This window comes from Oncorhynchus nerka, linkage group LG25, assembly GCF_034236695.1.
Source record: "Oncorhynchus nerka isolate Pitt River linkage group LG25, Oner_Uvic_2.0, whole genome shotgun sequence".
Taxonomy (NCBI): domain Eukaryota; kingdom Metazoa; phylum Chordata; class Actinopteri; order Salmoniformes; family Salmonidae; genus Oncorhynchus; species Oncorhynchus nerka.
In genome coordinates, this window is record NC_088420.1 from 29,346,287 (window position 1) to 29,369,682 (window position 23,396).

General features: G+C 41.7%; 1 protein-coding gene across 1 annotated transcript in view; it reads right to left on the bottom strand.

The window, feature by feature from the left end:
* The window catches only part of LOC115109350 (cadherin-13-like), a 635,591-nt gene that overhangs the window by 382,303 nt on the left and 229,892 nt on the right, over positions 1-23,396 (bottom strand). The window contains exon 4 of the mRNA XM_029634155.2: positions 7,689-7,802. Coding sequence (XP_029490015.1) covers positions 7,689-7,802 — 114 coding nt within the window. The remainder of the gene's footprint in view (positions 1-7,688; positions 7,803-23,396) is intronic.

Sequence of the window (23,396 nt, forward strand, 5' to 3'; positions counted from 1 at the left end):
CCTATTAGCCACTCCTTTTGCTCCATCTCTTTCGACCATACAGTTTTTTAATTCCTCATTAATCCATGAAATTTAACAGTTCTAACAATCAGTTTCTTAACAGGTGCATGTTGTTCAATAATTAGAAGAAGCAATTTCATACATTAATAAAGTGCAGCATCTGGATGCTCCTCATTAATCAGCCCAACAAATATTTTTAACATCATCCACATAAATCACAGCAAAATATTTTGTATGATCTCTTACACAATATTTTAAGCCCAGCTTTTGGAACTTTCCTGGATATAGCCACTATATTGTGATCACTGCATACAATAGGTACGGATATAGCTTTAGAACAAATTTCAGAAGTTTTAGTAAACGTGATTGAATCATGTGGATGAACTTGTTCCTGTAGTGTTTGTAAACAACCTGGTAGGTTTATTAATAACCTGAACATGATTACAGGCACTGGTTACAGTGAGAAGCTTCCTCTTGAGCGGACAGCTTTGATGAAAACCAGTCAATATTCAGGTCCCCAAGAAAGTAGACCTCTCTGTTTACATACACCATCAAGAAATTCACACATATTATTTAGATACTCCCCTAAAGAAAAGGCTTTCGATGTGCCAAGTCAACCTGCAACCACAACACTTCAATAACACTAATCTTCTCTAAGCATTACAGGGATATGGCTCTGAGTATATACAGCAACACCTCCCCCATAAGCATTTCTGGCTCTTCTATAAATGTTGTATCTTTGTACTTCTACTGCTGTATCATCAAATTAATGATCCAAGTGAGTCTCACAAATGGCTGACATATGAATGTTATCGGATGTTAGCAAATTAATGATTTCATGAACCTTATTTCTAAGGCTACATATATTAATATGGGCTATTTTCAGCCCTTTCCTGTGTATCTTATCAGAGATAGACATAATATGGAAAAGAGCAAACAAAGCAAAACATTTACATTTTAGCAGTCCACTTGGTGTGTATGCTGCGTGGTTGAATCTATGAACCCATAGGCTTGGCTCTCTCATCCCTTCCAGGATTCTGGGAGGGAAGGAGGGTGGACAATGAGCCTGTCATAGCAGATGTAAGCAATGTCCCCACGTGCTCTAGAAGCTTTCACGGCTGGGATAAGTTCTTTCCTTTTCTGGCGCACAGCTTTAGGATAGTCCTCGTTGAGGAAGATATGCCTTCCTCTCAAGTTTTTGTCTCTTTCCAGAACAGCTACCTTGTCCTTGAACCTCAGGAACTTGACCACTATTGGCCTGGGCCTGTCACCTGGGCTGGTGGTGGGTTTTCCAGTCCTGTGGGCGCGCTCCACCTCAATATTCCTGTGGTCCATCTTAAATTTCTGAGAGATCATTTCACTCAGACTCCGTCCAGGTTTCATGTGGAGATTCTGCAATTCCGTCCACAGCACATTATTCCGCCTTGATCGTCCCTAGAGATAGTCTGAATTAACCGTCATTGTTATCATGGATTCACACACAAAACTGATGTCCTCTCTCAATGACATCCAGATTGCTGTCATCTTACCATTATTCTTTTTAAACTCATCGAGCTGAACCTGGGAGATCTGCAAACTGTTTTTCAGGTCCTGGACCTCACTGGTCAGGTCATCCATTCTTTTATTAGTTCAGTCCACCAGTATCTGGACAAAACACTTGAAGCTATTTTCTTGTTGTTGTAACAACTGCTTGTAGAACTATTCTTGTTTGTTTAAAAGATCCTTCACCGGGGATAGAGAGACACCACTGTCCTCAACGGTACTCCCGACATCTTTGGTCTTTGTCATGGTAGCTAAATCAAATCAAATCAAATACAATACATACACATGTTTAGCAGATGTCATTGCGGGTGTTGCAAAATGCATGTGTTTCCTTTGTAGCTCCAACAGTGCAGTAATATCTCACAATTCACAACAATACACACAACCTAAAAGTAAAGAATGGAATTAAGGAATATATACATATTAGGATGAGCAATGTCGGCATGGCATAGACTAAAATACAATACAATAGAATACAGTATATACTGTACATATGAGATGAGTAAAGCAAAAATATGCAAACAATATTAAAGTGACTAGTGTTCCATTATTAAAGTGGCCAGTATATTCAAGTCTATGTATATGGGGCAGCAGCCTCGAAGGTGCAGGGCTATTTAACAGTCTGATGGCCTTGAGATAGAGCTATTTTTTAGTCTCTCGGTCCCAGCTTTGATGCATCTGCCTGCCTTCTGGATGATAGTAGGGTGAACAGGCAGAGGCTTGGGTGATTGTTGTCCTTAATGATCTTCTTGGCCTTCTTGTGACATCGGGTGCTTTAGGTGTCCTGGAGGGCAGGTAGTTTGCCCCCGGTGATGCATTGGGCAGACCGCATCACCCTCTGGAGAGCCCTGCGGTTGCGGGCGGTGCAGTTGCCGTACCAGGCCGTGATACAGCCTGACAGGATGCTCTCAATTGTGCATCTGTAAAAGTCTGTGAGGGATTTATGTGCCAAACCAAATTTCTTCAGCCTCCTGAGGTTGAAGAGGCGCTGTTGCACCTTTTTCTCCACACTGTCTGAGTGGGTGGACCATTTCAGTTTGCCAGTGATGTGTACGCCGAGGGTGATTGACCATCATCTTGAACTTCTTCCATTTTCTAATAATTGCGCCAACAGTTGTTGCCTTCTCACCAAGCTGCTTTCCTATTGTCCTGTAGCCCATCCCAGCCTTGTGCACGTCTAAAATTTTATCCCCAATGTTCTTACACAGCTCTCTGGTCTTGGCCATTGTGGAGAGGTTGGAGTCTGTTTGATTGAGTGTGTGGACAGGTGTCTTTTATACAGGTAACGAGTTCAAACAGGTGCAGTTAATACAGGTAATGAGTGGAGAACAGGAGGGCTTCTTAAAGAAAAACTAACAGGTCTGTGAGAGCCGGAATTCTTATTGGTTGGTAGGTGATCAAATATTTATGTCATGCAATAAAATGCAAATTAATTACTTAACCTGTTAATCCTACCCCCTACTTTTTCGAACATTCTGTTAAAAATCGCGCAACATTTCAGCATCCTGCTACTCATGCCAGGAATATAGTATATGCATATGATTAGTATGTGTGGATAGAAACCACTCTGACGTTTCTAAAACTGGTTAAATCACGGCTGTGACTATAACAGAACGTGCGTTTCATCGAAAAGCGCAGGAAAATCTGATCACTGAAAATTGGAAAATATATCAATGCGCCACTTGCATGTATTGTTGAATGGAAACCAAATTACCTGGAGCCGAGATTGCAATTCCTATAGCTTCCACACGATGTCACCAGTCTTGTCATTTGCCTGGGCTTTGTTTCTTGGTCAAACGAACAAGAGACAGCCCATTTCTTCCGGTCTCCGACAGGATGTTTTGGTTGAGAAATATCCGGACATGATTTCAAGACGTGGAGCTATTGAATATACATTGCCCCGTGATCAATTTGATAGATTATTAACGTTTACTAATACCTAAAGTTGCATTACAAAAGTATTTCAAAGTGTTTTGTGAAAGTTTATCGTCGACTTTTTTAATTAAAAAAAATGACGTTGCGTTATAAAACGCTGTTTTTTCCTTGATCACACAGTCTTCATAGATCGATATCTAGGCTATATATGGACCGATTTAATCGAAAAAAAGACCCAATAGTGATGTTTATGGGACATCTAAATCAAATCAAATCAAATTTTATTTGTCACATACATATGGTTAGCAGATGTTAATGCGAGTGTAGCGAAATGCTTGGAGTGCCAACAAAGAAGATCGTCAAAGGTAATGAATGTTTTATATTTTATTTCTGCGTTTTGTGTAGCGCCGACTATGCTAATTATTTTGTTTACGTCCCCTGCGGGTCTTTTGGGGTGTTGCATGCTATCAGATAATAGCTTCTCATGCTTTCGCCGAAAAGCATTTTAAAAATCTGACTTTTTGGCTGGATTCACAACGAGTGTAGCTTTAATTCAGTACCCTGCATGTGTGTTTTAATGAACGTTTGAGTTTTAACGAGTGCTATTAGCATTTAGCGTAGCGCATTTGCATTTCCAGATGTCTAGATGGGACACATGCGTCCCAGGTCGACTTAAGAGGGTTAGGGTTAACCCTAACCCTAAATCATACAATGTGATTTTCTGGATTTACCTTTTTGTAGTTAATAAATCCAATGTAAAACTTGATAACTCTAGTATCCTTAACTAGCATTAAAAAAGTTAATCCATTCTCTCTCCATCATTTCTGAATCACACTTGTAACGTTGTCAGTAGGCTACAGTAACCTACAGTGGGGAGAACAAGTATTTGATACACTGCCAATTTTGCAGGTTTTCCTACTTACAAAGCATGTAGAGGTCTGTAATTTTTATCATAGGTACACTTCAACCGTGAGAGACGGAATCTAAAACAAAAATCCAGAAAATCACATTGTATGATTTTGAGGTTACCATGTTCTCAGAATATATGATATCAATGTTTTAGGCACGTTTCATGGGACGTTGCAGGACCAATCATGTGTTCAGTTTTCTGAGGGTGAGGAGAATATTCCATCAACGTCCCACCAAACAGATACAGAACATGGTTGCCATTATCTCAGAATATAAGATATCAATGAATGTTCCTTGCACAATACAGGAACAATACTGTGAACATATGCTATTCAGGTTCTCCTGATATGAAATAGCTACAGTAGTCCTGGAATGCCAGGGGGAGAAGATATGATAGACCCTATATCAAATCCATTCCCTTTCCCAGGCTCACCCTCATAGGGGCAACACATGGGAAACCAATGGCTACCATGATGGTGGTGAGGAGGATAAGGAGGAGAAGCTGTATCCATTTTGAAAATAAATAGTGCCTGTTCTCCGATGTATAGCTGCCATCAGATAAAATAGCATAACTATGGTGAGAAGGTGACTGCAGGGAAAGAGAGAGAGAGAGCGAGATAGAGAAAGGCTTGGTAGTGGGAACATTCCCAGCACAGTCTTACTGAGCTTCTTCATAAGATTGTAACATAATCTCTCTATGGAGCGATGACTACTCCAAATCAGGAGCATGTCAACCCTCGTCTCGTTCTGCCATCAGTGGAGGCACATCACTGATGCATGACATACAGTATATTACATGATCCTTGTAACACTGAAATGAATCTTGTACGGACAGAAAAGAAAGGATACTGTGTGTCTGTATCGACAGTATGTAATCAGTAAGTGCCTGAAAACAATTCCAAGCTGTATGTTTTCTTTTCAACAAATTTAAATTAACAGTTTGCCCATAACACCTATAGAACTCCTGTAAGCCAAACTAATCTGCTGACTGTAGATCTCCCTCACGCTCCCTGTCTCTTTCTCTCACATTGGGGGCATGACACTTTGCCTTGGTGCTTACGCACCACTGAGAGCCACAGGGGGAGGAAGGCTATACTATGAATCCTCCACAGACCCCTCAGGGACCCAAAGTTCCCCAGATACCACAGGACAGAGGGGGAATAGAGAGAACTTAGCTTCAGAAGAACTCTCCAGTCTGCAATTATCTATTATGTGCAGGGCTCAGCTTTGTGATGTCTCTCTTTTAACGTTTCATTTTCAGACTCTCTTTCTGGGTGTTCTGAGAAGTGGTTGATTCTTTAGTCTCATCTGCAAAGCTCTCTCTTTTGGTCGCAGACACGCACAGACACAAACACACACATACGTTACACAGATATACGCACACACACACACACACACACACACACACACACACACACACACACACACACACACACACACACACACACACACACACACACACACACACACACACACACACACACTGTCCTGAAAATACATTGCTTCATGTCTTAGTGTTCCTTCTGCAAATGAGGCTGAGGACTCAATTATGGAAGGTATAACCTCTGTAAAAGTCCAATAGCTGTTCCACATAAACATATCAAATCTATTCCTGTTTTTACAGATGGTCTGTAGGCTTGAACCTGTACGTCTGAGTTCCTAAATGGAACAGCAGTAAAATGGGCCCTCCATCTATCTCATCTAAGCTGAATTACTTGTACACACATTAACGCCAAACAACTCTGATCAATTGACCTAGCCACCAATGTATTCCGAAAAATCAATCAAAGCACTTGACCATGGTACTGACTAAATGTTGTTTTTATCAACCCTTGGTAACATAACCAGAGAAGGATGTCAAGGATCTAGCCTTTTTATTAAAAAGGAATTCATCAAGTTATATTCATCGAGTCATATATTTGTTTTGACTGTCATCCAAAACGGATTGGGTAGTTTTGAGAAAGAAAAATAGGACTAAAATATCCAATTCAAACACACACAGTTTCATTTGTGAGGGGTAATTGTTTATTCTGCTTAAATGATAATTATTCTTGTTATTCTAATCAAATCAAATTGTATTTGTCACATGCATAGTGAAATGCTTACTTACAAACCCTTAACCAACAATGCTTTTTTCTGGGATATTGGTGTTGATGTGAGCCATGACCAGCCTTTCAAAGCACTTATTGGCTACAGACATGAGTGTTACGGGTGAGTAGTCCTTTAGGGAGGTTACCTTAGTGTTCTTGGGCACAGGGACTATGGTGGTCTGCTTGAAACATGTTGGTATTACAGACTCAGTCAGGTAGAGGTTGAAAATGTCAGTCAAGACACTTGCCAGTTGGTCAGCGCATGCTCGGAGAACACGTCCTGGTAATCCATCTGGCCCTGTGGCCTTGTGAATGTTGACCTGTTTAAAGGTCTTACTCACATCGGCTATGGAGAGCGTGATAACACAGTCGTCCAAAACAGCTGGTGCTCTCATGCATGCTTCAGTGTTGCTTGCCTCGAAGCGAGCATAGAAGTAATTTAGCTCGTATGGTAGGTTTGTGTCACTGGGAAGCTCGTGGCCTTGCTTCCCTTTGTAGTCTGTAATAGTTTTTAAGCCCTGCCACATCTGCCGAGAGTCAGAGCCAGTGTAGTACGATTCAATCTTATTCCTGTATTGACGCTTAGCCTGTTTGATGGTTCGTCGGAGGGTAGAGTGGGATTTCTCATAAGCTTCCAGGTTACGGTCCCGCTCCTTGAAAGTGGCAGCTCTACACTTTAGCTCAGTGCAGATGTTGCCTGTTATCCATGGCTTCTGGTTGGGGTATGTACGTAATGTCACTGTGGGGACGACGTCATCCATGCACTTATTGATGAAGCCAGTGACTGATGTGGTGTACTCCTCAATGCCATCGGAAGAATCCCGGAACATATTCCAGTCTGTGCTAGAAAAACAGTCCTGTTGCTTAGCATCTGCTTCATCTGACCACTTTCTTATTGACCGAGTCACTGGTGCTTCTTGCTTTAGTTTATCTTGTAAGCAGGAATCAGGAAGACAGAATCACGGTCAGATTTGCCAAATGGAGGGTGAGGGAGAGCTTTGTACGTCTGTTTGTGGAGCAAAGCTGGTCTAGAATTTTTTTTCCTCTGGTTAAACATTTAACATGCTGGTAGAGATTAGGTAGAATGGATTTGAGTTTCCCTGCATTAAATTCCCCGGCCACTATTCACAGTGGAGAGGCATGTTTTCACTGGAATATGGATATCCACATTGCGTGATTGTGAATAACACTAAATATGGTGGTAAACCCACCACAATCCGCCTATTAGTGTATCAGAAGGTGTCCGAGGTGGGACGGACAGGTGAGGCTTACCGTGCCAATGACTTTCGGGAATGGGGGCTCCATGTTCTCACTGACATGCATGCGGGGGGCGAACAGGGCTCTCTTTGATCTGTAGGGCTGGATCTGTCCAAGGCCAAGGATCTCCTTTGAACACACAGAGGGAGGGGTGGCATTAAAACAACATATTGTATAGTTTATACATTACCTATGTGGTCCTGTGTGGCTCAGTTGGTAGACTATGGAGCTAGCAATGCCTGGATCATAGGTAAAATTCCTGCTGGGGCCACCCATATTGAAATGTAGGAACTCACTTTAGTAAGGCCCTTTGGGTAAAAGCATCTGATAAATGGCATATATACAGTCAGTTCTAAAAGTACTGGGACAGTCATACAGTTTTGGTTGTTTTGACTCCATACTCCAGCAATGAAATGACACAATGACTATGAGGTTAAAGTTTAGACTGTCGGCTTTAATTTGACGGTATTTCAATGCATATTGGGTGAACCGTTTAGATATATTCACTTATACCGTACATATACTGTACCACTCAAAAGTTTGGACACCTACTCATTCCAGGGTTTTTCTACATCGTAGACTAGTAGCGAAGACATCACAATTATGAAGTAACACATATGGAATAATGTCGGAACTAAAAAAGTGTCAAACAAATCAAAATATGTTTTATATTTGAGATTCTTCAAAGTAGTCAGCCTTTGCCTTGATGACAGCTTTGTACACTATTGGCATTCTCTCAACCAGCTTCATGAGGCAGTAACATTTAAATTAACAGGTGTGCCTTGTTAAAAGTTAATTTATGGAATTTCATTCCTTCAGTATTCGGAAGGTTGGATGACTGAGGTGCCCAAAGTAAACTGCCTGTTACTCAGGCCCAGAAGCTAGGATATGCATGGTAGTATTGGATAGAAAACACTCTAACGTTTCTAAAACTGTTAAAATAATGTCTGTGAGTATAACAGAACGGATTTGGCAGGCGAAATCCCGAGGACAATCCATCCAGGAAAATTATTTTTTGAGGTCATTCGACTTTCCAAAACTATTTTCCAGGAAAGCCAAATTATTCGGTCCCAGATTGCAGTTCCTATGGCTTCCACTAGATGTCAACAGTCTTTAAAAATTGTTAGATGTTTTAAAAAAAATTTAATGAAGAAGTAGTCGTATTCTTTCTAAGTGTCACAGAGGAGGACTCTAGTATTTTGGTGAGCATGAATGAATGCGCGCTCCTCGTTGTTTTTTTTCCCGGTATTGGAAACAGTTTATTCCGTCTTAAATTTGATTGATTATTTACATAGGATACCTGAGATTGGATTAGAAATGTTGTTTGAAATGTTTGGACCAAGTTTACAGGTTACTTTTTAGATTCCTTTATAGGCATGTTGGGCGAGTTGGAACAGGTGTTTTTCTGAATCAAATGTGACAAATACATTTTAGAGATATAAAGAAGGACTTTATTGAACAAAACGACCATTCATTGTGTAACTGGGATATTTGGGATTGCAAAAATATGAAGATCTTCAAAGGAAAGCAATATATTTTATGGCTATTTCTGACTTCCGTGATGCATCTGCTTGGTTGGAAAATGATTGTGACGTGCTCCAGTGAGGGCGCGCACTTGGTTATTTATCTACGGTATTGAATATATTTTCAGTCTTAAATTGTATAGTTAATTTTCATAATAGGGTACCTAAGGATTGATTAGGAATGTTGTTTGACATGTTTGGACCAAGTTTATTGGTAATGTTTGGGATTCATTTTGTATGCATTTTGAACGAGAGGAAACCAGTGGATTATTGAAAGAAGCGTGCCAAATAAACTTACTTTTTTGGGATGTAACAGGGACCCCTGTGATTGCAACCAGATGAAGATCTTCAAAGGTAAGGGATTTATTTTATTGCTATTTCTGACTTTTGCAAAAAAACAAAAAAACGTTTTATTGCTGCAGGGGTAGTATTGAGTAGCTTGGATGAAAAGGTGCCCATTGTAAACGGCCAGCTCCTCAGTCTCAGTTGCTAATATATGCATATTATTATTCGTTTTGGATAGAAAACACTCTAAAGTTTCCGAAACTGTTTGAATTATGTCTGTGAGTATAACAGAACATTTGCAGTTGATATATTATCGATTATATATTTTAAGAACAACCTGAGGATTGATTATAAAAAAACGTTTGACATGTTTCTGTGGACATTATGGAAACTATTTGGAATTTTCGTCTGCGTTGTCGTGACCACTCTTTCCTGTGGATTTCTGAACATAACGCGACAAACAAACTGAGGTATTTTGGATATAGAAATAGTCTTTATGGAACAAAAGGAACATTTGTTGTGTAACTGGGAGTCTCGTGAGTGAAAACATCCGAAGATCATCAAAGGTAAACGATTAATTTGATTGCTTTTCTGATTTTCATGACCAAGCTTCCTGATGCTACGTGTACTTAATGTTTTGTCGAGCGATCGATAAACTTACACAAACGCTTGGATTGCTTTCGCTGTAAAGCATAATTTCTAAATCTGACACAACAGGTGGATTAACAAAAGGCTAAGCTGTGTTTTCCTATATTGCTCTTGTGATTTCATGAATATAAATATTTGTAGTAATATTTATTGAATGTTGAATGTATGCTATTCAGCGGTTGTTGATGACACTTATCCCGATAGGGGGATTGCAGCCATAACAAGTAAACCAGGTAGGCAAGTTGAGAACAAGTTCTCATTTACAATTGTGACCTGGCCGAGATAAAGCAAAGCAGTTTGACACATACAACAACAACACAGAGTTACACATGGAGTAAAACAAACATACAGTCTATAATACAGCAGAAAAATAAGTATATATACAATGTGAGCAAGTGAGGTGAGATAAGGGAGGTAAAGGCAAAAAAAGGCCAAGGTGGTGAAGTAAATACAATATAGCAAGTAAAACACTGGAATGGTTGATTTGCAGTGGAAGAATATGCAAAGTAGAGAGAGAAATAATGGGGTGCAAAGTAAATAAATAAATAAATACAGTCAGGAAAGATGTAGTTGTTTGGGCTAAATTATAGATGGGCTATGTACAGGTGGAGTAATCTGTGAGCTGCTCTGACAGCTGGTGCTTAAAGCAAGTGAGGGAGATAAGTGTTTCCAGTTTCAGAGATTTTTGTAGTTCGTTCCAATCATTGGCAGCAGAGAACTGGAAGGAGAGGCAGCCAAAGGAAGAATTGGTTTTGGGGGTGACCAGAGAGATATACCTGCTGGAGCGCGTGCTACAGGTGGGTGCTGCTATGGTGACCAGCGAGCTGAGATAAGGGGGGACTTTACCTAGCAGGGTCTTGTAGACGACCTGGAGCCAGTGGGTTTGGCGACGAGTATGAAGCGACGGCCAGCCAACGAGAGCATACAGGTCGCAGTGGTGGGTAGTATATGGGGCTTTGGTGACAAAACGGATGGCACTGTAATAGACTGCATCCAATTTATTGAGTAGGGTATTGGAGGCAATTTTGTAAATGACATCGCCGTAGTCGAGGATTGGTAGGATGGTCAATTTTACAAGGGTATGTTTGGCAGCATGAGTGAAGGATGCTTTGTTGCGAAATAGGAAGCCAAGATGTTTGATGTGAGTCTGGAAGGAGAGTTTACAGTCTAACCAGACACCTAGGTATTTGTAGTTGTCCACATATTCTAAGTCAGAGCTGTCCAGAGTAGTGATGTTGGACAGGCGGGCAGGTGCAGGCAGCGATCGGTTGAAGAGCATGCATTTAGTTTTACTTGTATTTAAGATCAATTGGAGGCCAAGGAAGGAGAGTTGTATGGCATTGAAGCTCGCATGAATGGTTGTTAACACAGTGTCCAAAGAAGGGCCAGAAGTATACAGAATGGTGTCGTCTGCGTAAAGGTGGATCAGAGACTCACCAGCAGCAAGAGCGACATCATTGATGTATACAGAGAAGAGAGTCGGTCCAAGAATTGAACCCTGTGGCACCCCCATAGAGACTGACAGAGGCCCGGTCAACAGACCCTCCGATTTGACACACTGAACTCTATCAGAGAAGTAGTTGGTGAACCAGGCGAGGCAATCATTTGAGAAACCAAGGCTGTCGAGTCTGCCGATGAGGATGTGGTGATTGACAGAGTCGCAAGCCTTGGCCAGGTCAATGAATACGGCTGCACAATATTGTTTCTTATCGATGGCGGTTAAGATATCGTTTAGGACCTTGAGCGTGGCTGAGGTGCACCCATGACCAGCTCTGAAACCAGTTTGCATTGCGGAGAAGGTATGGTGGGATTCGAAATGGTCAGTAATCTGTTTGTTGACTTGGCTTTCTAAGACCTTAGAAAGGCAGGTTAGGATAGATATAGGTCTGTGGCAGTTTTGGTCTAGAGTGTCTCCCCCTTTGAAGAGGGGGATGACCGCAGCTGCTTTCCAATCTTTGGGAATTTCAGACGACACGAAAGAGAGGTTGAACAGGCTAATAATAGGGGTGGTAACAATTTCGGGAGATACATTTAGAAAGAAAGTGTCCAGATTGTCTAGCCCGGCTGATTTGTAGGGGTGCAGATTTTGCAGCTCTTTCAGAACATCAGCTGACTGGATTTGGGAGAAGGATAAATGGGGTAGGCTTGGGCGAGTTGCTGTAGGGGGTGCAGTTCTGTTGACCGGGGTAGGGGTAGCCAGGTGGAAAGCATGGCCAGCCGTAGAAAAATGCTTATTGAAATTCTCAATTATAGTGGATTTATCGGTGGTGACAGTGTTTCCTATCTTAGTTAGGGATGTAAATTTGAGAATTTTTGGTCGTCTTCCTAAGCCAGGATTCAGACACGGCTAGAACATCCGGGTTGGCAGAGTGTGCTAAAGCAGTGAATAAAACAAACTTAGAGAGGAGGCTTCAAATGTTAACATGCATGAAACCATGGCTATTATGGCTACAGAAGTCATCAAAAGAGAGCGCCTGGGGAATAGGAGTGGAGCTAGGCACTGCAGGGCCTGGATTAACCTCTACATCACCAGAGGAACAGAGGAGGAGTAGGATAGGGGTACGGCTAAAAGCTATGAGAATTGGTCATCTAGAATGTCTGGAACAGAGAGTAAAAGGAGGTTTCTGGGGGCGATAAAATAGTTTCAAGGTATAATGTACACACAAAGGTATGGTCGGATGTGAATACAGTGGAGGTAAACCTAGGTATTGAGTGATGAAGAGAGAGATATTGTCTCTAGAAACATCATTGAAACCAGGTGATGTCATTGCATGTGTGGGTGGTGGAACTGAAAGGTTGGATAAGGTATAGTGAGCAGGGCTAGAGGCTCTACTGTGAAAAAAACCAATAAACACTAACCAGAACAGCAATGGACAAGGCATATTGACATTAAGGAGAGTCATGCTCAGTCGAGTGATCATAAGGGTCCAGTGAGCAGTGAGGTTGGTTGGGGTAACGGCAATTCAGACAGCTAGCCGGGCCATCGGTAGCAAGCTAGCATAGGATGGAGGTCTGTTTTTACCCACCTCGTGCATTTCCGTCGGTAGATTAGTGGGGATCCATGTGGTTACCCCATAATGTTAACTTTCATTGCTATGCGGATGACACACAGATGTACATTTCAATGAAACATGGTGAAGACCCAAAATTGCCCTCGCTAGAAGCCTGTGCTTCAGACATAAGGAAGTGGATGGCTGCAAACATTCTACTTTTAAACTTGGACAAAAAAGAGATGCTTGTTCTAGGGTCCCAAGAAACAAAGAGATCTTCTGTTGAATCTGACAATTAATCTTAATGGTTGTACAGTCGTCTCAAATAAAACTGTGAAGGACCTCGGCGTTACTCTGGACCCTGATCTATCTTTTGACGAATATATCAAGACTTTTTTCCATCTATGTAACATTGCAAAAATCAGTAACTTTCTGTCCAAAAATGATGCAGAAAAATTAATCCATGCTTTTGTTACTTGTAGGTTAGACTACTGTAATGTTCTATTTTCTGGCAACCCGGGTAAAGCACAAAATAAACTTAATTGAGTGCTAAATATGGCTGCTAGAATCCTGACTAGAACCCAAAAATTTGATCATATTACTCCGGTGCTAGCCTCCCTACATTGGCTTCCTGTCAAGGCAAGGGCTAATTTCAAGGTTTTACTGCTAACCTACAAAGCATTACATGGGCTTGCTCCGACCTCTCTCTCTGATTTGGTCCTGCCGTACATACCTACACGTACGCTACGGTCACAAGACGCAGACCTAATTTTACCTAGAATTTCTAAGCAAACAGCTGGAGGCAGGGCTTTCTCCTATAGAGTTAAATTTTTATGGAATGGTCTGCCTAGGTTGGCAGACCTGGGTTGGCGCCCCCCTCCCTTGGGTTGTGCCGTGGCGGAGATCTTTGTGGGCTATACTCGGCCTTGTCTCAGGATGGTACGTTGGTGGTTGAAGATATCCCTCTCGTGGTGTGGGGGCTGTGCTTTGGCAAAGTGGGTGGGGTTATATCCTTCCTGTTTGGCCCTGTCCGGGGGTATCATCGGATGGGGCCACAGTGTCTCCTGACCCCTCCTGTCTCAGCCTCCAGTATTTATGCTGCAGTAGTTTATGTGTCAGGGGGCTAGGGTCAGTTTGTTAAATCTGGAGTACTTCTCCTGTCTTATCCGGTGTCCTGTGTGAATTTAAGTATGCTCTCTCTAATTCTCTCTTTCTCTCTTTCTTTCTCTCTCTCTGAGGACCTGAGCCCTATAACCATGCCTCAGGACTACCTGGCATGATGACTCCTTGCTGTCCCCAGTCCACCTGGCCGTGCTGCTCCAGTTTCAACTGTTCTGCCTGCGGCTATGGAATCCTGACCTGTTCACGGGACGTGCTACCTGTCCCAGACCTGCTGTTTTCAACTCTCTAGAGACAGCAGGAGTGGTAGAGATACTTTAAATGATCGGCTATGAAAAGCCAACTGACATTTACTCCTGAGGTGCTGACTTGCTGCACCCTCGACAACTACTGTGATTATTATTATTTGACCATGCTGGTCATTTATGAACATTTGAACATCTTGGCTCTGTTATAATCTTTACCCGGCACAGCCAGAAGAGGACTGGCCACCCCTCATAGCCTTGTTCCTCTCTAGGTTTCTCCCTAGGTTTTGGCCTTGCTAGGGAGTTTTTCCTAGCTTACGCGCTTCAACACCTGTATTGCTTGCTGTTTGGGGTTTTAGGATGGGTTTCTGTACAGCACTTTGAGATATCAGCTGATGTACGAAGGGCCATATAAATACATTTGATTTGATTTGATTTGGTAGAGGGGATCAATCCAATTAGCAAAATAGATATAGTTAAATTGACCCAAGAAAAATTGTCCGATTCAGATAGCAGCAGAATAGACAGCTAAAGATTAGCGGGCCGCAGATGGGCGTTCAGATAACGTTGCGACGGAGTGGCGAGTTGGATAACTCCCTCGGGCAGATAACGTCGGTAGTCCAGTCGTGAAGGCCCGGTGGGGCTCCGCATTGGCAGTAAAACGAGTCCAGATAGGTGATTGTAGCCCAGGAGTGGCTGATGAAACTCTTCAGCTGGCTAGCTCCGGAATAATTGATGTTTGCTCCGGGATCGACGTAAGCCAAGAGTCACACGGATAGCAGCTAGCTAGCTGCGAGATCCAGGTGTAAATGTCCAGAGCTTGCGGTTGAAACCTGGGGATATGGAGAGAAAAATAGGTCCGGTATGTTCCAGTAAACTGGCTAGCTTCTGGCTATCTTCTGGCTATCTTCTGGCTATCTTCTGGCTAGCTTCTGGTTAGCTTCTGGTTAGCTTCTGGCTAGCTTCTGGCTAGCTTCTATTGTGGATTTCAGATTTGAGGTAAATAATATATTTTTTTAAATTGGTGAGGCGGGTTGCAGGAGAGTGTTTTGAAGTTGAGTTTTTGGATATATATATATATATATTTATTTGCACCTTTCTTCGCATATCTTTTATATATATATATACGGGACACGACAAGACGAGGACAAAGGACGTCTGACTGCTATGCCATCTTGGGATGAATAGGTTGGAATCTGTTTGGTTGGAAAATGTTTTTAATGCTTTTGTATGTGGGCCGCTGTCCTCAGATAATCACATAGTGTGCTTTTGCCGTAAAGCCTTTTTGAAATCTGATAACGTGGCTGGATTAACAAGAAGTTTATCTTTTAAATGATGTATGAAAGTTTCATATTATGATTTCTGTCATTTGAATTTGGCGCTCTGCAATTTCACCGGCAGTTGTCGAGGTGGGTCGCTTTAGCCCAAAGAAGTTTGAGCCAATCAGTTGTGTTGTGACAAGGTAGGGGTGGTAAAACTGAAGATAGCCCTATTTGGTAAAATACCAAGTCCATATTATGGCAAGAACAGCTTAAATAAGCAACGAGAAATGAAAGTCCATCATTAATTTAAGACATTTCAAGAACTTTTAACATTTCTTGATGTGCAGTTGCAAATACCATCAAGTGTGTCACGACTCCTCCTCTGCATTGCAGGGGCGGTTCCTCCTGCAGGCAGAGGAGGGTCATTAGTGATTAGAGTCACCTGGGATCAGAGTATTTAAACTGCCACTAATCACCTCTCTTTCTCCGCTCCTCCAGGTATGAACCTGTTTTGTTTGTTCTTTTGTAGTTTTCACTCAGTCATTCACACACACAGATTCACGCATCCATGCACTTTACATACACCTTACATTATGATACTTCCACACCTCATTCCCTTTTCTTAGTTTAAAGTTAATAGTTTTGTTTACAATAAAGAACATTTTTTAATTGGCCTATACCTGTTGTTCGCGTCCCCTCATTTTTGCCACAGGCTATGAGCCGGCCTGTGACAAGTGGTATGATGAAAATGGCTCTCATGAGAACTGCCACAGGAAAGAAAGACCCAGAGGTACGTCTGCTGCAGAGGGTGAGTTCTGAACCTCAGAAATTGCAGCCCAATAAATGCTTCACAGAGTTCAAGAAACAGACACATCTCAAAATCAACGGTTCATAGGAGAATGCGTGAATCAGGCCTTCACGGTCAATTGCTGAAAAGAAAATACTACTAAAGGACACCAATAATAAGAAGAAACTTTCTTGGACCAAGAAACATGAGCAATGGACATTATAACCGTGGAAATCTGTCCTTTGGTCTGATCAGCCCAAATGTGAGATTTTTGGTTCCAAAAAAACCTAAAGGAAAAACAGCCAACAAATTCTCAGGATATGTCGGAACTCCTTCAAGACTGTTGAAAAAGCTTTCCAGGTGATGCTAGATGAGAGAATGCCAAGAGTGTGCAAAGCTGTCAATCTAAAATCTAAAACACAGTTGAAGTCGATGGTTTACATAGGTTGGAGTCATTAACTCGTTTTTCAACCACTCCACAAATTGTTTTGTTAACACGCTATAGTTTTGGCAAGTCGGTTAGGACATCTACTTTGTGCATGACACAAGTAATTTTTTCAACAATTGTTTACAGACCGATAATTTCACCTTTAATTCACTGTATCACAATTCCAGTAGGTCAGAAGTTTACATTAAGTTGACTGTGCCTTTAAACAGCTTGGACAATTGCAGAAAATGTCATGGCTTTAGAAGCTTCTGATAGGCTAATTGACATCATTTGAGTCAATTGGAGTACCTGTGGATGTATTTCAAGGAAGTCCTTCAATCTCAGTGACTCTTTGCTTGACATCATGGGAAAATCAGCCAAGAACTCCGAAAAAAATTGTAGACCTCCACAAGTCTGGTTCACCCTTGGGAGCAATTTCCAAATGCCTGAAAATACCACGTTCATCTGTATAAACAATAGTACGCAAGTATAAACACCATGGGACCATGCAGTCGTCATATCGCTCAGGAAGGAGACGCGTTCTGTCTCCTAGAGATGAACGTACTTTGGTGCGAAAAGTGCAAATCAATCCCAGAACAACAGCAAAGGACCTTGTGAAGATGCTGGAGGAAACAGGTACAAAAGTATCTATATCCACAGTAAAACGCGTCCTATATCGACATAAACTGAAAGGACATTCAGCAAGGAAGAAGCCACTGCTCCAAACTATGTTTTGCAACTGCACATGGGGACAAAGATCGTACTTTTTGGAGAAATGTCCTCTGGTCTGATGAAACAAAAATAGAACTGTTTGGCCATGATGACCATTGTTATGTTTCAAGGAAAAAGGGGGAGGTTTGCAAGCCGAAGAACACCATCCCAAACGTGAAGCATTGTGGTGGCAGTATCATGTTGTGGGGGTGCTTTTCTGCAGGAGGGACTGGTGCACCTCACAAAATAGAATCATGAGGAATGGAATAGTATGTGGATATACTGAAGGAACATCTCAAGACATCAGTCAGGAAGTTAAAGCTTGGTCTCAAATGGGTTCTCCAAATGGACAATGAACCTAAGAATACCAGCTCTGTCAGGAGGAATGGGCCAAAATTCACCCAACTTATTGTGGGAAGCTTGTGGAAGGCTGCCCAAAATATATGACCCAAGTTAAACAATTTAAAGGCAATGCTACCAAATACTAAGTGAGTGTATGTAAACTGCTGAAAGAAAAGCTGAAAGAAATCATTCTCTCTACTATTATTCTGACATTTCACATTCTTAAAATAAAGTAGTGATCCTAACTGACCTAAGACAGGGAAGTTTTACTAGGATTAAATGTCAGGAATTTTGAAAAACTGAGTTTAAATGTATTTGTCAAAGGTGTATGAAAAACGTCCGACTTCAACTGTATATTTTGATTTGTTTAACACTTTTTTTGGTTGTACATGATTCTATGTGTTATTTCATAATTTTGATGTCTTCACTATTATTCTAAAATGTAGAAAATTGTGAAAATAAAGAAAAACCCTTGAATGAGTATGTGTGTTCAAACTTTTTTCTGCCCTCTTAGTGCTGCCCCGGTCAACTGTACGGGCTGTTATTGTGAAGTGGAAACGTCTTGGAGCAACAACGGCTCAGCCGCAAAGTCAACAGTATTCAGAACCTTTACTCAGTATTTTGTTGAATCACCTTTGGCAGCAATTACAGCCTTAAGTCTTCTTGGGTATGATGCTACAATGATGCTTGAAACACCTGTATTTGGGGAGTTTTTTCTCATTCTTCTGTTGTCCTGTTGGAAGGTGAACTGACACAATCCTGTCGGGGACCTCTACGGACAATTCCTTCAACATCATGACTTTGTTTTTGCTCTGACATGCACTGTCAACTGTGGGACCTTATACCTTTCCAAATCATGTCCAATCAATTGAAATTACCACAAGTGGACTCCAATCAAGTTGCAGAAACAGCTCAAGGATGATTTAATGGAAATAGCATGCACCAGAGCTCAATTTCAAGTCTTATAGGAAAGGGTCTGAATACTTATGTAAATAAGTTATTTCTGTTGTGTTTTTATACATTTTTCAACATTTCTAAAAACCTGTTTTCGCTTTGTCATTATGGCGTATTGTGTGTTGATTGATGAGGGAAAAGTGATTTAATCCATTTTAGAATAAGGCTTTAACATAACAAAATGTGGATAAAGTGGGGTTTGAATACTTTCTGAATGCACTGTACATGTAGGCCCTTCACATATAGTTTATGCGCAGCACTTCATGTTAAGCATCAATTTATCTAATCAGTTATTGTTTTCATGCTCAAACCGTGTCTACAAGATTACTTGTTGGTTATCACTGCATTGTCGGAACTAGAAGCACAAGCATTTCGCTACACTCGCATTAACATCTGCTAACCATGTGTATGTGACAAATAAAATTTGATTGGATTGATTTGATTTGATTTGACATTTCTCTCAAAACACAGGGATGTCGATTCGCACAGGACAAGTATTATCAGAGGACCTTGGGGTTAGTCGAAAAACTGTTTTTTTTGCCTGGAATTATTACTCTCCTGCTATGTAAAAATGATAGACATGGCAGATTCGGTCGGGACTTAATTACGGATGTGGTTATTTGTGCTCGTGTACATAATTACATAATCCTATCTCCCCCAGTAAAACTAATCCTGTGCAAATAGGGCTATAGGCTACTGACGGTGATGCGCTCATCGTGGCAATAGCCTATCTCAAGATGAGCTACTTTGAAAAGAAGTGCTGCTGTTAACTACAAATTGGTTCTACAGACAGATTATTCTCTTTTCAGCAGTATGCATTTGTTTTCCAAACTATATGTTTTTCCTGCAATTGTATTTTGAAATCTGCAAAAGGCAAACCGACAGCTGCAACCAACCATAGAAATATAATCCATAAACATTGCTTGTGTACCCTTGAGTTTAACAGTCAAATTGCCAGGGTAGAGGTTTTAAAAACCCTTGTATGGATTGTATGTCTATGGCCACAATGCAAAAAAATCTGTAACCTATATTTGACACTCATGCTGCCCAAACTGCAGCCTGCCTTCCCAAATACAGGTAACTGTAAAAAAAGGAAACACTTGAATAAACAAGGGATACCTGTATGTTATGGTGTGGGGTGCATTTCCTGGCATGGTTTAGGTCCACTTGGAGAATCTATGCCAAGGCACATTGAAGCTGTTCTGCCAGCTCGTGGTGGTGCAATACAATTTTAATATACTTTATGTTGGTGTTTCCTTAATTTTGGCAGATACCTCTATGTGCTTGTGATAAAACTTAATCTTGAATTAAATATTTTTTTATAAACTATTGAACCTGTGGCTAAATGATTCTCTCTGGTGTATTTTGAACATTGAGAGCGGGCTACTGTGGTTGAATAAAAAAATGTAATATAAAATTTTTTAATTTGTATTGGTCTTTTTTTGCTCGGGGCCCAGCCCCTGACTCACACAACTGACCAGTCACATTCCTTTATTATGCAGTTTATTTTATTTTGATCAGTTACCCAACCAAGGCAGGGCCCTCCATTTACCTACATGGGCCCCCTACCTCCTCTACTCCCCCAATGTGATGATTAGCAGAGCGGCAGCAGCAGGCTGTCTACACTCATTGAGACCGGGCTCCTGAGTCTTCCTGTGGTTGGCGGTTGCAGTGGGAAAACATAAAATATATACTACATACACTATATATACAAAATTATGTGGCACCCCTTCAAATTAGTGGATTCGACTATTTCAGCAACACTGACAGGTGCTGACAGGTGTATAAAATTGAGCACACAGACAATCTCCATAGACAAACATTGGCAGTAGAATGGCCTTACTCAGGAGCTAAGAGAATTTCAACGTGGAACCGTCATAGGATGCCACCTTTCCAACAAGTCTGTTCGTAAAATTTCTGCCCTCTTACAGCTGCCTCGGTCAAATGTAAGTGCTGTTATTGTGAAGTGGAAATGTCTAGGATCAACAAAGGCTCAGCCGTGAAGTGGTAGGCCACACAAGCTCACAGAACAGGACAGCAGAGTGCTGAAGCACATAAAAATGGTCTGTCCTTGGTTACAACACTTACTACCGAGTTCCAAACTGCCTCCAGAAGCAACGTCAGCACAAGAACTGTTCGTCGGGAGCTCATTGATTTGGGTTTCCATGGCCGAGCAGCCAGACACAAGCCTAAGATCACCATGCGCAATGCCAAGCGTCGGCTGGAGTGGTGTAAAGCTCGCCACCATTTGACACTGGAGCAGTGGGAACGCGATCTCTGGAGTGATGAATCACGCTTCACCATCTGGCAGTCTGAAGGACGAATCTGGATTTGGTGGATGCCAGGATAACGCTACCTGCCCGAATGCATAGTGACAACTGTCAAGTTTGGTGGATGTGGAATAATGGTCTGGGCCTGATATTCATGGTTCGGGCCAGGCCACTAAAAGTGAAGGGAAATCTTGACGCTACAGCATACATTTACATTATACACAATTCTGTACTAACAACATTGTGGCAACAGTTTGGGGAAGGCCCTATCCTGTCTCAGCATGAAATGGTTAGTCAAGATCGGTGTGGAAGAACTTGACTGGCCTGCACAGAGCACTGACCTCAACCCAATTGAACACCTTTGGGATGAAATGGAACGCTGACTGCGAGCCAGGCCTAATCGCCCAACATTAGTGCCTGACCTCACTAATGCTCTTGTGGCTGAATGGAAGCAAGTCCCCGCAGTATTGTTCCAACATCTAGTGGAAAGCCTTCCCAGAAGAGTGGAGGCTGTTATAGCAGCAAATGGGGACCAACTCCATATTAATGCCCATGATTTTGGAATGAGATGTTCGACGAGCAGGTGTCCACACACTTTCGGTCATGTACTGTAGCATAATACAGGAAGTTTCTAGAGATCAAGTCCCACATCCAATATGACAGCGAGACCCATGTACGATTAGGGAAGACAACCCTGCCTCCTGGTCGGAGAATTGCACGTCTCCACTGACACATCGGGTTTGCTGCTACACCCTGACGCGACCCACATATTCTCCTGAACGATGTTACTTCAGGGACACTCCAGGGACACTTATGAAGCTACTGAAATCCTCCAGGACTGTTTTGAGTCCACTGACTGGGTGACCCTGACGGACAGCGCCGACGACCTGGAAGAGGCAGCGGATACTGTCTCGGAGTACATCTGTTTCTGTGAGGATCTCGTTATTCCCAAAAAGAAAGTCAACATCTTCCTCAATGATAAACTGTGGGTACCTTGGAAATTAAAAGAGCTCCTCAATCAAAAAAAAAACGTTTTTAAATCAGGTGGCAGTAAAGAGGAAAGGAAGAATACTCAGACGTGACTCAAAAGCAAAATCAAGGAGTCCAAGGCAGCATACAAAGACAAATTAGAAAACCTTTTCAAGGACAAGGTCAGTAGAAAAGCCTGGCAAGGGCTACAAACCATCACAAACCAAAGAGACATTGTTTGACAGTCGGAAAAGACCTTGCTTTTGGGAATTATTTGAACAGTTTTCATTGGTTTGACGTGTGATTTTTATATCGCAGCAGAAAGTACACTTGGACCGTATAGACAGCATATCAGATGTTGATATACAGATCTCTGTGAAGGACGTCAAGCAATACTTTCAACGTGTCAACCCATAATTATCATATGGTCCAGAAGGCATCAGCAGCAAGGCAGTTCAGGCATGCGCACACCAGCTCCTATTACCTTTACAGAAGTTGTTCCAGCTGTCACTGGACAGTGGGATAATTCCAGATGAATTGAAGACGTCACTGATTGTCCCAGTACCTAAAAACAACAGGCCGAGAGAAAATAACGATTTATGCCCTGTAGCCTTGTACCTATGAAATGTTTTGAAATAATGAATTCAAAAACAAATTCCCTCTGGTCTCTTATTCCAATTAGATTCAAACCAATTCACCTTCTGTGCCTCTAGGGGTGTTGATAATGTGTTATCGGTCATGCTGAACAATATCTATGAACACTTAGAAAAGGTAAATAGTCTAGAGAAAATGTTAATTAACTTCAGTAGCGCGTTCAACACAATCCAACCCCACCTACTAGTAGATAAGCTGGTGAATTTGGGTGTCAACTCTCTACTGATCAAGTGGATTCATAGTTTCTTTGTGAAACAAGTGAAGTTTTACTCCGCCATTTCTACATCTTGAATGGTTAATGCGGTAGCCCCTCAAGGATGTGTACTTTCACCCATACTCTACACACTGTACACACTACACAAATGATTGTCAAGCCTCTGACTCAGCCCACACATTCTTTAAAGATGCAGATGACACCACTGTTGTGGGTTTCCTCCACCCAGACCAAAAAAAACAAAAGAGATGGAAATTGATTTCAGAAAGAACAAAACTCCACTACCCCTATAAATATCATTGGGGAATCAGTCGATTCACCGC